This window comes from Gigantopelta aegis, chromosome 6 (assembly GCF_016097555.1).
Source record: "Gigantopelta aegis isolate Gae_Host chromosome 6, Gae_host_genome, whole genome shotgun sequence".
Taxonomy (NCBI): domain Eukaryota; kingdom Metazoa; phylum Mollusca; class Gastropoda; order Neomphalida; family Peltospiridae; genus Gigantopelta; species Gigantopelta aegis.
In genome coordinates, this window is record NC_054704.1 from 83,394,457 (window position 1) to 83,411,479 (window position 17,023).

General features: G+C 33.8%; 1 protein-coding gene across 1 annotated transcript; it reads left to right on the forward strand.

The window, feature by feature from the left end:
- Window positions 1-249: 249 nt before the first annotated feature.
- LOC121375117 (armadillo repeat-containing protein 1-like) lies at window positions 250-16,570 on the forward strand. The gene is made up of 9 exons (XM_041502361.1): window positions 250-322; window positions 2,384-2,477; window positions 2,773-2,847; window positions 4,028-4,116; window positions 5,647-5,769; window positions 7,176-7,266; window positions 10,419-10,535; window positions 11,517-11,591; window positions 13,751-16,570. Exons 2-9 carry the CDS (start codon window positions 2,403-2,405, stop codon window positions 13,943-13,945), a joined length of 840 nt encoding a protein of 279 aa, XP_041358295.1. The 5' UTR covers window positions 250-322; window positions 2,384-2,402; the 3' UTR covers window positions 13,946-16,570.
- Window positions 16,571-17,023: the final 453 nt, after the last annotated feature.

The following is a 17,023-nucleotide window of genomic DNA, read 5'->3' on the forward strand; positions in this document are numbered from 1 at the left end:
CCCTACGTGAATATAAAGAATGACCTGAACAATAATTATGCAGCCTTAATGTTTAGCTTCCAGCTGCCTTTTATAATTATTTTAGATAACTAAAATAAACGCTATTTATTCATGTTTTTAATGTTCTCCAAGACAGAAGGCTTTTTATAACATATTTATTATATTTGTTCCTATTTCAGAACTATATTTCACAATTTAAATACGTTTTATTTCGGCCAATAACGCAGTATTTCCTGTTCCAGTAGCCAATGACTGTATGCTTTGTCATTGGTGGCAAATTTAACAAATTTTGTTTTATTTAGTTATCTTTTAACACTACGTGGTAAGCGGAAAGCCCATTAGTATTACACTTTAAGGTTTACTATAATAAGTGAACATTAAGTAGAATGACAGGAATATGTACATATCGACTAATTAATGCCAACATGTTTGCCATATAATGATTATTGATATCCGATGTTAATTTTAATTTATTAAAGGTCCATTATCAGAGCTATGATAATGATTTTTCAGTTTTTAATTTCTGATTGCATTTTTCTTTTAGCAAATAATTTTTACGAAGTAGACTTAATTTAATTTGAATTGCTGTAATATGACCGGCATGAGTTAGATCTGTACCCTCCCCCTTCAATGGAAAGGGCTAGTCTTTAGCATACATATCCCCAAACAAATTACAATGACATCAGATATGTACTACATAGTAACATACTGTGTCATACGTTATTATTATATATGTAACTATAGTATTTGTATTAGGGGATTCTATTTGGGGGTACCTGTGGTCTTTAGAGCCTGTGACATAGAGGGGTAGGGTCGAACTCTTCCCCCCTCCCCCGCAACTCCAGATATATTCTTTTTTTTATATGTGAGAATACTGTTGGTGCGGGCACTCTATATAATACAACCCCTGCAATTAAAAAAATGTCCATGGTTAAAAACATGCCATTTAAAAAAACCTGAATATAGTTCAAGGCAAAAAGGTGCTGTGGAGAATTAAAAATTCCACGGCATTTCCAATTGCATGGATTGTAATAGGATGTTATTTACATTAATAAAAATATGAGTAGCTAATTCTACTTAAAGGGACAGACCCTAGTTTTTTAACACTAAGGCATATTTTTTACTATTATAGCCGTTTTTGACAACTGAAATCATATTTTACTTATATTTTATGGTTCTAAAGATGATCAATTTCCCTACATTGGAAGTATTTTTGGTCATCCTGGTGTTTTTAATATCACAAAATGCATTTCTCTTATTTTTAAAAATGCACACGTGTGTGTCAGAGAAGTAACAGTTACGGAGTCTATTTTTAGAGGGTATTTCACTATTTGAAAGTTACAGACTCATGTTTCTTTCAATTGTAACTTAATCCAAATGTGTTACAGTTTTGTAGATTAACTAAACTTAGTGTTAATTTTCACGGGTTGAAACTAGGGTCTGTCCCTTTAACATATAATACAAACTAAAATAATATTTTCATTCAAAATTTAGCACATCACTGTACTAAAGTCACCTCCATCATGGCATCAATATGACCAGGGTTTCTGATAGAAGATAAAACGGGTATGGTGCCATACCCAAAATATTTTGCAGATGTTTTTTTTTAAAGTTAAGCTTTTGACAAACTTAATGACTTATCATTACTGTATGATTTTTTTTTTTAACCCTAACCCTAAACCTAACCCATTTTCTTTCTGGGGGAGGGCCCCCATACCCCATGTTGACTGGTTTCATTCAATTCCATAGCGCCATAGCCAAAATTTTCTTTTTGGCAGAAACACTGATGACGTCATCACGATAAACACAAATTAGTTGAATCATGCATTTTATTATTTTTTAAACAAATGTTATGAAAATGTGATACTTGGGTATACAGATCTTGATGGCTTGCAGAGGCCTTGCAAATTTGCATATACCTTTAAATTTGAATACCATTGCAGAGAACATATTGTTCAGTATCATGTAACGATTCAATACGCAAGATTCAGAGATCGCTACACAATTTTAAAACATTAAATCAGTAGTTGCTAATCAATTTTCATTTTCAAGACTGGAAATATTGCTAATCAAGATTTTGAAAGCAAAAATGTTCCCTTTATTATTACACAGGTTAATACACTAAATTATCACATGAGTTTATGACATGGATATCACTGTATATTAAAACTGCCAAATCTGTGCTTACCAAATGGTAGTCAAAGATGCCTTCTTTAATACAACCATAACTTGGAAAAAGCACTGATAGTATTCTCAGACTATCTGGGGTGTACCTTAGAATAAATCTGGTGGAAACTGAAAACACACACACACACACCATATTTGTTTACTTTGTTATTAATTTGCACTATTAAATGTTTACAACAGTTGCATTATTTTGCAGAACATTCATCATCATCATCATGGTAACGACAAATGCAATTTTGAGTATGAAAGCCTTGGCAACAGATCCAAAGAAGAGAGCAGCATTGTCAAAGGTATAAAGGATTGTATACATGTATGCAAGTTCATAAGCTGTAAAAGCTTCACACCTAGCAATAGTGCTGCACAACATTTTTCTTTTCTTTTTTACACAGACTTTGTCTTTCACCGACACTGGTAAACATTGAAATCTGTTTGAAAATAAAAGGTTTACACTTTAGTGAACCCTGATATAACTGTTATTAGTGTTAATATAATAATGAGGCTAGCATGCATGTCTGTGGTACTCATAGTTAAAAACATTTAATAAAAGTCTGTGTTTTTTAAGCAATATGTCTGATTGTATTTCAGGACAAAACCTGCATTGGAGGACTTGTGGTTGTGCTGTCCAACAAAGACACCAAAATTGTCATCCTTGCTTTAGAGGTAAACTGTGTTATTAATATTAATTCAGTATGATCATAAATAAATTGGACTCATTGTAAGTTACAATTACTGGTACCACCGTCTTGCTTGTTCTGTAGAAACTTTATAAATCTTGCACAGGTAGTGTGATATATAAAATTACAGACTTCACATGATGAAATATCAATCATAATTCATATAGAATATTCTATTTATTACATAACTTTCATCAATTTACTTTTGTTGCAAAAAAAAGTGTGCCTAAACTAAAGTCTGCTTATGTTACCAAAGACTTGTTAGTGGTATTACCCTCCACAACAATGTACATACTATTAGTGCTGTTAGTTTTCCACTACAGATGATAATACAAAATGAAAATAAATACTGGTACAATTTATCTTAAATCTAAATACATGTACATGCAATTGGATCGATCCCTGTCGGTGGGCCCATTGGGCTATTTCTCGTTCCAACCAGTGCACCACGACTGGTATATCAAAGGCTTTGGGATGGTGCATATAAAAGCACTGCTTATCAAAAAGAGTAGCCCATGAAGTGGCGACAGCAGGTTTCAATATCTGTGTGGTCCTTAACCATATGTCTAACGCCATATAACTGTAAATAAAATGTGTTGAGTGTGTTGTTAAATAAAACTTCTTCTTTTTTAATGTAATTCCTTTGTATAATAACTTACTGGGAATATGCTTTGGATTTAAATTTTAAATATGTCATTATGAAAACAAAATAAAGTCTTAAAGACTAATTAAGCATGCTAATATTTTAATTGGCTTTCAAGTGAATTAATTATGAAATTAAAATGCAGTTTATATTTGATGATTTAAGTGAACTGATTCTAAAATTCAAGTGCTATTCATATTTGATGATTCAATGAATGATCGCTTAAACCGTATTATCAAGGCTAGCTCTGTGTGAGCAAAAATTTACACCAAATTGTAATAAATATTAATATATTATAATGAAAAATTTCAGAAACCCATTGTTATTTTCCAACAAAACGGTAATCATTTTGAGAAATTATTTCACCAAATTAAACAGCTGACAATTTTGTTAATTTGCTTTAGGAGAATTTTTTCAGTGGTAGAGTTCTGATTATTTGTAATTTGCTTGATGTGCTTGCAAAATATATACAAGTATGTCATGTAATCAAGTATGTCATGTAATCTATGTTTGTTGCTTATAGACACTGCTCTTGCTAGCAGAAAGCCCTGAAAATTGTCCTGGTCTCCGAGATTTCATTGGCATGATGGATCAGCTGGAGTGCCTTCTCAGGTACGTATTCCGCTGCTTTGGATACACTCTAGATATTGTTAGGGATGTTCCAAAGTTATAGGCCAGGCTGAGTATTGACAGTTTTAAAAAAACCCAAAAACCCCCAGACATCTACCTTTAATGGAATGCTAAATTAAGGGTTTTGGACCACTACAGACTTTAATTGATATATATATATATATATATTTAACACGATTTTGTTGTAACAGTTAAAAAAAAATATCACAAATTTAATTAAATAATGGTCACACATTCGCAATTTAATAGATGCAGCCATTGTTTTAGCCTTTAACCACAGACATTAGTTTTGTTTAAGACTAAGGCCAGTATGGTTTTGTACCATATATTTTCTGATAACAAACACACTTGATTTCAGTTAGCATAGTAGCAGTAACCATGTAAACATGGATATGTATTGCCCTGTCATCTCATTACTGTTGTATGATCTTCAACATACATTGGTGGGTTTTTTTTTTTTAATGAACTTGCAATTATCAAAATATTATTACCTGCTAGGTATTTTCTGTTTCTGTTTTTTAGCAGCTGCGAATAAGGGTCAAAGATAAATGCCTGAGGTATATTGCCCATAATGGGTGGTTTTACAGTAAATTCACCAGTCTCGAAATCCATTTTTGTTAGTGTCTACGAATGTGCTGTTGTCGTTTCATTGCACATCCCAGTGTTGTTTCATAACACATTTCAATGTTTTTCATTACACATTTCATATTACACATATATGTAATGTTAACTGTACAATTTATGTTTCTAATTAACATTAACCAAAATGCAATACCGATTCAATTGTTTTTGATAAGGTTCAGACCTGTTTTGTATTAGATCAAATGCATAGACTGATCTGTTTTTGTTCAATGCATTGGACTGGTACCCTATGTGGACCTTGATTTCACTTCTGTGAAAAAACTATATAACATCATTGTTAAACCAGCCTTAAAGTTAGGTTCCTAACATGAGGTGCGGGTGAGTGTATTTTGTTAGTGTATGCAATGTAACTAATGAAAGTAAAATAAATTTTTGTATTTCTCAACAAGAATTCTGACAATACAGATATGTTTTTAAATTGATTAATACATATCAAACAACAAAACAGCCTTAAACAGCTTCACTTTCCTGTGAAAATGTGGACATGTTATAGTGTTCCTTAAAAATAACGTAATAATGGACTAGACAACAGACAAGCCCATGGTTAACAAGGGTTTACTTTAAATAAATAAATACTGTTTGTCCTCTCTGCAAAACCTTTTTTATTTTTGTATTCATGGACATGAATACATATTCATATTTGTAATATGTATCGTATTCGCCAACATGTGTATTCGTTACACCCTTAGATCCCAGTGTTGTTTCATTATACATCCCAGTGTTAGTTCATATTAAATATATCTTAGTGTTGTTCAGGATAGACGCCAGTGTTGTTTCGATATACGCCCAGTGTTGTTATATACTATGTGCTGTTACATAAATACATCTTGCTGTTGGTTCATTATTGACCCGAGTGTTGTTTGATTGTAGACATGATGACAAGCCTGACGTGAAGGATTTGGCTGAGAAACTCTACCTGTTGTTGACCACCACTGAACTGCTGCAGCAAACACCACTGAAAGACAGCAGCAACACCCAAGGCCAGTCATCTAGGTAAAAAATAGACAGCAGACCAATGGCAGCTCACATTTCGTACAATGCAGTGAAAACGTAATTAAACCAATCCAGGGCTCGAAATGCAGTGTTAGTACATGCACCGGTGCATGCTAATTTTTGCATGTGCATGTAACTTTTAAAACTGGGTGCATGCGGTGCATGCTAATATTTTTCAAGTACTGTGTATTGCGTATACTAGTATCCTGTTGTCTACCAGATTCAGACTCAAGTTGTTGAATTTTGCGTATGCATTTCGTAATCTGTTCGCCACATGAAAACGATAACTTTTATCTTATCCATTTTGTATCCCATAATCCTACTTACAACAATGGCGCCCTTTCGGTCATTTCCGTGAAATATATTTGCGAAAATTGCCGGGAATATTTCGGTTATATCCGTGAACGGTATTAGGGAAGGTGGTCGAGACCGACTTTGGGGTATCCACGCGCATAACACAGTTGTTGTCGTCACTGACAAATTGAACTCCGCCAGATCTGTGATCAACACAAAGTACCGTAACTGCCTTGAACATTTTCAACCTCAGATATGGACACTTGATCAGATGATTGCGAACGTGCAGGTGCGTTACTCGCGTAGTTCACTCGAAGTCAGCCAGTGATTATTTCAATTGCAACTTCTTGTCGAATTCCGTAGGCTAATTTATATTATACCAACAGATTTTATTGAGTTAAAAAAGTTGATAACTTGCTTAATACAAAACACAAATATGCGTACGTTTTTGTAATAGGTCTATTATAGATTTCTGTAAGGTGTTTACGTTGGGTGAAATTATCAAATTTGATCAAGAATCAGTAATAAACGCAGTTTTATAACGTTCCGGTACTGTTAATAAATAAATATAGGTATTGCCGAATAATTCCGAATAGCTTCGTATAAAAAAAAATCAACACTGTAATCAAGGTAATTAAAATAGTATTTTCCTCATTGTTAACAGGATTTACCTTATTTTTGGTGCATGCAGAATTTTAATGGTGCATGTAACTTTTTTTTTAGCATGCACCTGGTGCATGTAGATTTTTTTTTTTCATTTCTAGCCCTGCAATCCTAGTAAAGTTAAAGAGATTGTTATAATTCAGAAATATCAGTCACATTAAAAACAAATTATTTTTCTGTTTAGTCCTCTGCTGGTCCATCCAGAGGGCACTATAGGTTTTATTGGTCTGTTTATCTGTTCATCTATCCCGTATATAGTTTTCCAGACATGTTTTCGTTGCACCTCGAGTTATTGAAATGAATTCTTTTTGTATAGCTTTATCATAATATGGACTTATAGATCTTGACTGAGTTATGGCCCTTGAATTTAGGAGATATAAAAATGTATTAGGCCTGGTAGGTCACATGTATCAGTACTCTCAGAATTCTGATGTACATATATATTTCAGAAGAAATAGCAGTTTTCAGAAAAACCGGAGTTTGTTGGCTAACGGAAAGTACAAGAACATGATTCTGCAGATACGGGGAATGATAAATGTGGTTGAGTATTTCTGCTGGTTCATATTTACAAACTGAACAGTATTTTATGAAGGTTATTTTATTTATAAGGCCATCTGAAAACTAACCTGGCTCCATTTTAACAGAGTATTGATTTATTAGAAGACTATATATCAGTTTTTCTTTCTTTCTTTTTGCTGTGGGACGTAGCCCAGTCCCAGTGTTACAATGCTTGCTTGATGCATGGTCGGTCTGGGATCAATCCCCGTCAGTGGGCCTATTGGGCTATTTCTCATTCCAGCCAGTGCACCATGACTGGTATATCAAAGACCGTGGTATGTACTACCCTGTCTGTGGGATTGTGCATATAAAAGATCCCTTGCTGCTAATCGAAAAGAGTAGCCCATGAAGTGGCGACAGCGGGTTTCCTCTCTCATTTTCCAGGGAACAATATTTCGAAAATCTGAGGTAACCGGAAGTCGGTTCACGTGGTTTTTACCTAGGTAACCAATTATTCGGTTACGTGAATTATATTTGCGTAACCTGTGGATTACCTGATCAGTTACCTCAAAGTTACGTTGAAATTATATTTTAAATACATAATGTTTAGCTCAAACATAAAAGTTAAAACAAAATACAAAAGAAAACATTTTGTAAAACAGTTTTTAATGCTTGCAAATCGAAAGAAGTGACTTGTAGATGTTTCCTTTGTTCTCGTACGATCGTAGCGTTGTAGATTTATTATTATTATTATTATTATTATTATTATTCACCACTTGCCATCGGGATCGCAAAAAGTATTTTTTATTTGCCCGAATCTAAAAACCACTGTTCTCGGGCACCGTATTCTAGAACCTCTGTGCAGCTTGCTGAAGTTAACACTATTGTAAAAGGACTTAATATCAGCCCAGTACTGAAACAAAATAGATACATTTGTAGGAAACATGCCCATTCCCTGGTTCCTCTGAAGAATAATGCAAAACACTCAGTCACTCACTGGTGCATGATTAGACTAATAATTTTTTTTATATAAATAACAAATAAAGGCTACCATTTGTCACTGATAATTTGTAAAATTTAGTATACACCAGATTAAAAAAAAACCCACCCAAAATCCCAAACAACAAATGTCCAGTTCCTCTGAACTATAAAACAGGCTACTCATTGGTGCATGATTTGATTAATAAAAATAAATCTTGTAATAACATAAAAAGAAAGACCACAATTTGACACTGATATTTTGAGGTGGCGATGGTACTTTCACTTTATCGCTGGTACTTCTATACTACAGTGACATTCCAAATGTTTGTTATTTAAAGCTCATTGTACGATGTTAGTATTTTTTTTTAGCTTTTGTGACATTTTTGTTTACGTTAAAACCGTGTTCAACCTTCGTAAAATTATAAGCAATCCAATATTATGTCTACATATATACCTTTAAAGATAGAATAGCAGCAGATAATTTAGGCGCCTTAGCGGTCCGTGCACATTTCTTTAAAACTTTTGGCTCGACTCTATACTGAGCCTTTGATCATGATGATGATAACTAGTTTAACGTGCCCATATACCACTAGGGTTTCGAACATGCCCATCCCGAGTCCGACCTCCGATAAGATCGGTGGCCTGACTCGGGATGGGGGGGGGGGGGGGGGGGGGGGGCGGGTGTTGAAAATGGGCAGAATTTTGGAAATAGCAATTAGTAAAAAAGTTAATAGAATAAATAAAAAAAAAGTAAAAGGTTACAAGCCAAAAATAAAAAGAATTGACTGCTTGGCTGAATATTTATATAATTTGGAGCATTTTAGAAGAACAGTCCAAAATTAACTAAGAGAAAGAAGAGAGGATCGGACTATTTAATAATATTTAAAAAAAAGAAAGTAATTTAGACATAAAGTTTTGAACTCAGATCTAAAAGTTTAAAGTCCGATCGATATGTCCACGCGAGTGGCCTCGTTAAGGCCGTTTGGGTGCACAGCTTAAAGGGACGAGATGTGTTGCATTCCTGTCAAGAAAACCCCTAGATTGACAGTCGATAAACGTTGAAGGTGTAGTGCTGTGCTGAAATACAGATCTTGAGAAACCGGATCCGTCTGAATGAGAGAGAGTATCAGACTAGGGTATAGTCCAGTCGTCATGGGTTGGTATAGTGGTGCGGACGGGCCTGACTCCGGAGGATACGAGATGGTATCACTATAAAGCAAAGTAAAGTCTAGAAAAGAGTAGCAGGGGCCGACCCCACTTCCTATTTCTTCTTAGAGTGGGGCGGTCAATCTTCCAGTGCTGCTAGGAGCCTTTGGTCACAAGTTACAACCGTTGCAATATACCGTTGGCTACTGGTTTGCTGCACATCAAGTATCTAAAAATCAGTCTAAAACATGTGTCGGAATACTAGTAGTATGTCTGCATGAATAAAATTACTATAATCGTGAAGTCTGCAAGTTTTAATTTCGGAACGTCTACAGGTCACGACGTAACCGATTTGCGGTTCGAGTAAATTTAATTTTGCATAACCGACACGCGAACAGAACGGCGGTTCATGTGAAATATTGTGCCCTGATTTTCTGTGTTGTCCTTAACACTAATGTCTGACGCCATATAACCGTAAATAAAATGTGTTGATTGCGTCATTAAATAAAACATTTCTTTTTTTTCTTTCTTTCTTTGTTTGAAATTAACAAAAGGAAGCAGAAAAAGATTAAGATAGTGGTGAATTGTGTGATTTTTTATGATTTGGTTGTGTCAACAAATAACTTATTTTATTAGTATATCAAATCAGTTGTAAATACTTGTATGAATACATTGGAATGTCTGTTTTTGTCTCGCCTTTACAAAGCAAACATGCGAGATATAGGTAATACTCTTGCAACGGTGATGAGGTCAAATTTTATGTTAAAAGTTTAACGTTAATGTTTTGCGTTTAGATTGTTTTCTCAAAACTATAGGTTACCAGACTATATTTTGTGGTAACCTGTAAATGGGTTACCAGACACAATGCTTATTTCGATGCCTGCTTTTAAGTACACATACTAAACACGTTAAGTTTATGGTTTACTACCTCCACTCCACATCTTGTGCATAATCTTATGCACTAATAGTTCTAGTTTAAAGCTGTTGAAATGTTATTTAAAAAAAGTTTCTTTCCTTTATTTTGTAAAAACCCACAATAAAACTGTTGATTTCCTATTTGACTGCAGCATGACCGAGATTTGTGCATGAGACTTCTGCTTCACATAAAGGGTGTGGTCAGTATAACCTTTGACCTCAACAAAAAAAGATGCATTCTCAAAACAAAGTCTGACGTTAAACCAGAGGTAGGTTTTGCTTTTTAATTATCACCAATTGTTCTACCTTTCTTTTTAACTGTACTTTACACATACCTGTAGCTTAATAGCAGAGGTTTCAGGTTTTAATCATCATAGAGTATTTGTGTATAGTAGTAATAGATTAATTTTACGACATGTAATAAATATGTTTTGTTTTTGCAAGTTTTGTTGTTGGGATTTTAACATATATGCCTCCCTTGTTTTGTTTTTTGGTCATTCTGATGTTTGCATTAACTTTAACTCAAAACACCTTTTACCTTTTTTAATATCCTCAGGGGTACGTTCATCTTCAGGTAATGTTAGCCAACATAAGCCGCTTTTCATTTTAAATTTAGTGAAAAGGCTATTGTTGACTAAGCTATGTAAACCACAGGATGACTATTGATGGTAGACAACCAAAACCGATATTGGCCACTATGAAAATGAGTAGTCCCGTTTTGAATTTTGTTTGTGATCTTTTTCATGTACTGGGTGGGGGTGGACATACACGTAATACAATTGATGTGAAGCTATATAATCTGGAAAACGTTTTTTAGTTTTTCTTGCCATTTTTAAACATTAAAACTTGTTTTTCTGAAAACCATGACTTTAGACCTAGATTTGAAAAGTGTCTGCTATTTTATCAAGCAAACATGTTGTGCACATATTCTAGATGATGTGGAACATCCAAATGAAAAATATAAAAGCAAAATCTTCATTTCTCACTAGGGTTGGGATGGAAGTCAAATTTGTTTCTATAATATCAAACAAAATATTTCAGAAAAATGTGCATTAAAAGGTTTTGCCACAGATTCAACGCACCCTCTTCATGTTTTTATTCCTTAAATACATGTAGCCTAATAGTGTAGTTGGCTGTTTTTGCTCAAATACATTATTACTTAGTTAAATTAAATATTTCACCACTGGTACCAAAATAGATGGTGTGACATTTATCAGTTGTTTATGTCTTTAAATTGCTCCTGTTTGTAGGCTCTAGTTCATGCCATATCGAAGTCACAGACCATGATTGCCCAGCAGGTTGTTAAAGAGGAGAATGGTGAAGAGGTTAGTTAACGCGTTCAGGATACCAGAAGCCTGGTACTCCCAAAAATCACATGAGACTTTATAACATTCAAGGCCGACAGTCTCCTATAATATGTCTGATGATAATAGACTAAAAAAAAAAAATTCAAACCTTTCTGGAGGCCACTGAATAAACAGATAGGAAAACACCGGAAGTAGAAATTTTTTTGTTTTTCAAAGTCAGGTCTTTTTGTCAAATTTGAGGTTTGATTCATAGAAAGAGAACCAATTGAAGAAGGAAATGTTTTATTTAATGACGCACTCAACACATTTTATTTACGGTTATATGGCGTCAGGCATATGGTTAAGGCTGTCGCCATTTCATGGTCTACTCTTTTCAATTAGCAGCAAGGGATCTTTTATATGCACCGTCCCACAGACAGGATAGTACATACCACAGCCTTTGTTACACCAGTTGTGGAGCACTGGCTGGAACAAGAAATAGCCCAATGCGTCCACCGACGGGAATCGATTCTAGACTGACCGCGAATCAAGCGAACACTTTACTACTGGGCTACATCCCACCCCGAGAACCAATTGAAAGGTTTCATGTTAATGTCAGGCATTCAATATTTGTGATAAAATTACTTAAAATTGATAACAGTAACACAGAATTTGCAAAATATATATACAGTGAAACCCCTCTAAACCGGACATTCATGGGACCAAGTAAAATGTCCGGTTTTCAGAGGTGTCTGGGTTTTTTCAGGGGTCTGCATTTACGTAACTACCTTCCGTTCTCCATTAAATAGGGAAAGTGATAAAGTGTTTAAAAACAACAACAATGAAATGTTGAAAAAATTTTGCATTTATGTGGCATTTAAACAAAATAATACACTTATTAACGTATGAATAATTTTGAACAAGAAATATATCAACAAATCCACAAATTGTCAATCAATTGCTGAATCCGTCCACATTGAGAAACATATCCATCGTCTCCAACTGTTGATTTCCCGATACAAAACTTTTCACTCCAAGATTTTAATGTTGGTTTAGGTATACATTCGAAACTTTTAATTATTTTAAGTTTATCATCGAGTGATAGTTCAACACGGAAACGTTTAGCTGAAAATTCAGTCATGTTGAAAATCAATATGAAAATAAAAAGTTACCAACATCTGTTCGATCATGCCAAGCCAACGTTACTTTTGCTTACTCTTTATTTTGCTGAATAAACGTTTTTAAAATAACAAATTCACACAATAGGAACACAGTGAATTAAATTCATTGTTATTTTTGTTGATCTTTCAAGCTAATCACGAGACATGTTTGTGAAGGAACATATAATAAACTGTAAATCACATTAATAAATTGATAAAAACACCTAACCCAAACCCGAACTCGGCCTATCTTAACCAAAATTACAACACATTGCATGTGTTAATTAAATATCATAGCTGGCAATGGACCTTTTATTTGTTTATTGCCATGTTGCCAACCTTGTCTCGAGACAATGTCACTTCTTTTCCTTTTTTTTCACTTTTTAGTTTTGATCTAACATTTCAGCAATTTGTTTACACTTGTAAAAATTAACAAAGTTCCAACTTAACCAACTACTTGTCAAGGATCATTCTGTATTTACATAATTAAATTGGCCTAGTAGTTAAAGGTTACATAGGAAGAAAAAAATCAGTGTTTATGTCATAAAAAATGGATTGTTTTGTTCAGTATCATGTGTCGGGGATTGCTATACAATTCTAACAACACATTTCTCTGTTCAGACATTCATATATGGCTAAATGACCAATGCTGGACAAAATAAAGTAAAAAATATCCCTCTATATAATAATTTGTATGAATGAGCATATTTGAAATGGGTGTCTTGGTGAACAAATGCAAGGTAGATAATATTATTCATCCTATAGAATACCCATAGAATCCATGTCATAAATCCATTTGATATTTACCATTATTAACCGGGTTAATAATGTTTTGCTGCCAAGACATGTATACCTAAGCGTATTGTTTTCATAAGATTTAGTTAAAATGTGTGATGTCAAACTACATTTGTGCTAATCCTGATGATGTCATTTAGTACTGTGACCGATTGACACAGAGTCAGTTGATATTTTCCTTATTAAAAACCACTTGTAGCGAATCCTCTATTAATGTAACATATATGCTGAAATCATCTGCAGATGCTGCTGTCATTTGGTGCACACGGCGACGATGCTGACAAGGAAAACTCTGAGCTGCCGGACTACCTGTCTGACGATGCCGACAGCCCAGTTGTCGATACGAAAGCCATGGCTCGGACGGGCGATGTCGAGAAGAAGAAAGGTGGCTGGATTAGGTCTGCAGCCAGTTTTCTAACCAACTCATTTTACTGGTGATGGAGCCATTGTCAACTGAAGTGTTTCAGCACTCGGCTATAACGACTGTTTGCACATAGTGCTTGGCTTATTGTGAAAGAACGCAACCAAGTTCATAAAAATACATTAACTTTGGTCATTTAAAGATTATAAGGACTGACTAAACTGTGGGGTTTGTTAAAGAACACCAATACATTAACAAAAATACTTAACTTTAGTAATTTAAAGATTACAAAGTACTGTTTGACCTGTAGGGTTTGTTAAAGAACACCAAGTTCACAATAATACATAACTTTTAGTAATTTAAAGCTTACTAAGTAAAGACTGTTGACCATACTGTGGGATTATGAAAGTTCAGTAATTAGTTAGCAATGTTGTTCGATACTGGCTATCTAAATGTATATTGTTTTCTTAGATGACAAAATACAACAAAAAATATGACAGTTGTCAAATTTGCATTTTGATGACTTATTATGAATTGTTAAAACATTTAAAGGCTGGGATATGTTTGGCTAGTTTATCAGTCATATCATATGTGATTAGAAAGTTATTGCAACATGCAATGAAAATCTGTTTTTCTAATTATTTTCTGGACGGATTATATTGGATATTTGTGTGAAATACTCTTAGTGCTTGTAGATTTATTTTTCCTACGAGTGAATACCCAAACTGTGTACACTGTTTTGTGTTTACTGCAGTATTCTTACATATTACAGCTCCCTGTCATTTTTTCTTTAGTTGATTTAACATTTAGTATCATTGTTTTTCAATTTTAAATAACACACCTCTTTCCACATAATTGTGATCCTATTAGTTTAGTTCACTTGTTTTATTTGACCATTTTTGATAATTATCCCCCTTTGTACAGCGTTATTTACTTACTTTTCATTATGTTTCATTAGTTCATGGCACTTTTTTAATGAACTAATGTCAAGCTATGATATGTATATATTTATGTACTTGCAGTGCTAATGAACTTATGCTAAGTCACAGACTTCAGTTTACTAATGTGTTTTGATTCTTGGAGATGATTATTCCCTTTAGTACTTTTTATGACTTTCACCGTTAGCCTCGCATAATAATTTTAAACTTGTCACACATCATGTTCCATTTAAGATTACTATTTGTTGTAATTTTTCAACCATTTCTGACAGCAATTTTTTTCTAACATGGACAGCATTATAGAATTCTCTTTTGAATTTTTCAATGTATTGAGGTGTTTAAAAGTAAAATCTCGCCTCCACCATATTACATAATAATACCAAGCAGTGGAATATGCCCTGCTTCTGAGTTTCAAAATAGAAAATATAATCCATTTTTATGTGACCTTATTTAGTAGATTACTATAGCCAAAGGATATCGAAGGATGACGTGCATCAGTAAGAAAATTAATGTGGATGATCTATTCTAAATGATAACATAATAAAAATATACTTGAGGTTACAGCTTTAAAATGTGACAGATTAATTGCTTTTAGTTTTTCTATTTCTTGAGACATTGTTTATTAAGATTTTCTGTTGCTAATGTGCTATTTCATCTTGTATGTTTCTAAGTATTTTGTTGGCTTTGTATCATGTTAATGTGTTATCTATGAAGATGGAGTGATTTCGTCTGACACACAGTTAAATAACCACGCATGCATTCACACTACACTACTCATCCATCTCCTTTTGTACCCCTGTGTGTTGGGTTCATCTGTGTAATCTGTTTCTTTGTAAAACACATTCTAAGACTGCACCTACACACTACACTGTTAGACTGATAATCTGTTTTTATTTTAATTTGTTTTAAAGCTCCAATCTCCAGTAATCTAATAACATCATTTAACATATTTAACTGATGCAGCATGCAAACACAGTTACAACATTAAAGGCAGTCGCACAGCACCTGACTTATTAGATGATGCAATAAAATATTGGCTGGAATTATGTACATTTAATTTGAATTAAAAAAAGTAATTTATTCAACATCATATCATGTTTGTCACGCACGTAGGAAGGTGCCAGAAAGTGTGTGTGGGGGAACACACACACATACATTTATAAATACACGTATCCATGTATAAATATATATGCTGCTACAAAGTGGTGGGGGTGGGGGGGGGGGGGGGGGCACATGTCTCCCTTGCCCCTGCTTCCTACGCCAGTGTTGTAGATAACTTTGTATATAATTCACGACCTGCTCTGGGTGGACAGAAAATTTAGCCAAACTGACTATTAAATTACAAAAATTGCACAAACCCACGGTTATTTTCAATCAATATATAAATCATTATGGTACATAATAATAAGTTGTTCTGAATGAGTTAGATACAAAATAAAAAGCCAATGTAGCGAGTTATTTTCAGTCTGCCTGTATGTTATAAAACACAAGGCCTGTGATTCCTTGGTACAACTTAAGTCTCATCACATTGTTTTTTTAAAATACAAATTAACTAAATAGGTCTCTGCTCCCACCTTCTGTAAGTGTAATTGGTGAAAAGTGAAAACCACATTATTTTGTATATGACTTGGATTACATGATTGTAAATGGTTCGATGTTAAAAATACATAAGAGATTGGGGCTTTAAGGAAAGTATTCAGACTATGTCCAGTCTTTTGTGATAATGTATGCTTTTCAACAAATAAACATGTTTTTGTTTTTAAATCTGGCGTGTGCTCAATGATTTTGAGGAAAGGTTGGTCTTTAGGATGTATAATACAGTATTCATTTTATCAACGTTATTTTAATGAAATAGCTGGTTATACATATTGTACACTTTGTAATATAGATTTATGTAGACCCACACTATTAAATATAAGTAAATATTTACTGTTTAAAGTAAGAAGGGGATATTTAAAAAACCCACCAATATAACAGAAATGTTTTAATGTCTGTCGTATGTAGTATCAAAGCAAAAATACTCATGTAATAGATCATTAGCAAACAAATTTCAAACCAGGTGAGTGATATATGAACTGATGTAACCCAGATATGCAACAAATATTGATATTGAAAAAGTAAAGTTTTTCTTTCATATACTAATAATGAGTCATACCACCATGGTTCGCCAAGCATGAATGAATCCGACGTGTCTTGTGCCTGGTCAAACATCCAAAA

Bases quoted from the DNA above. Each gene is read 5' to 3' on its own strand.
- LOC121375117 (XM_041502361.1), top strand. From the start codon at position 2,403: ATGGTAACGACAAATGCAATTTTGAGTATGAAAGCCTTGGCAACAGAT. The intron at 4,117-5,646 runs GTACGTATTCCG...GTTTGATTGTAG, and splicing joins CAGCTGGAGTGCCTTCTCAG to ACATGATGACAAGCCTGACG. The intron at 5,770-7,175 runs GTAAAAAATAGA...TATATATTTCAG, and splicing joins ACCCAAGGCCAGTCATCTAG to AAGAAATAGCAGTTTTCAGA.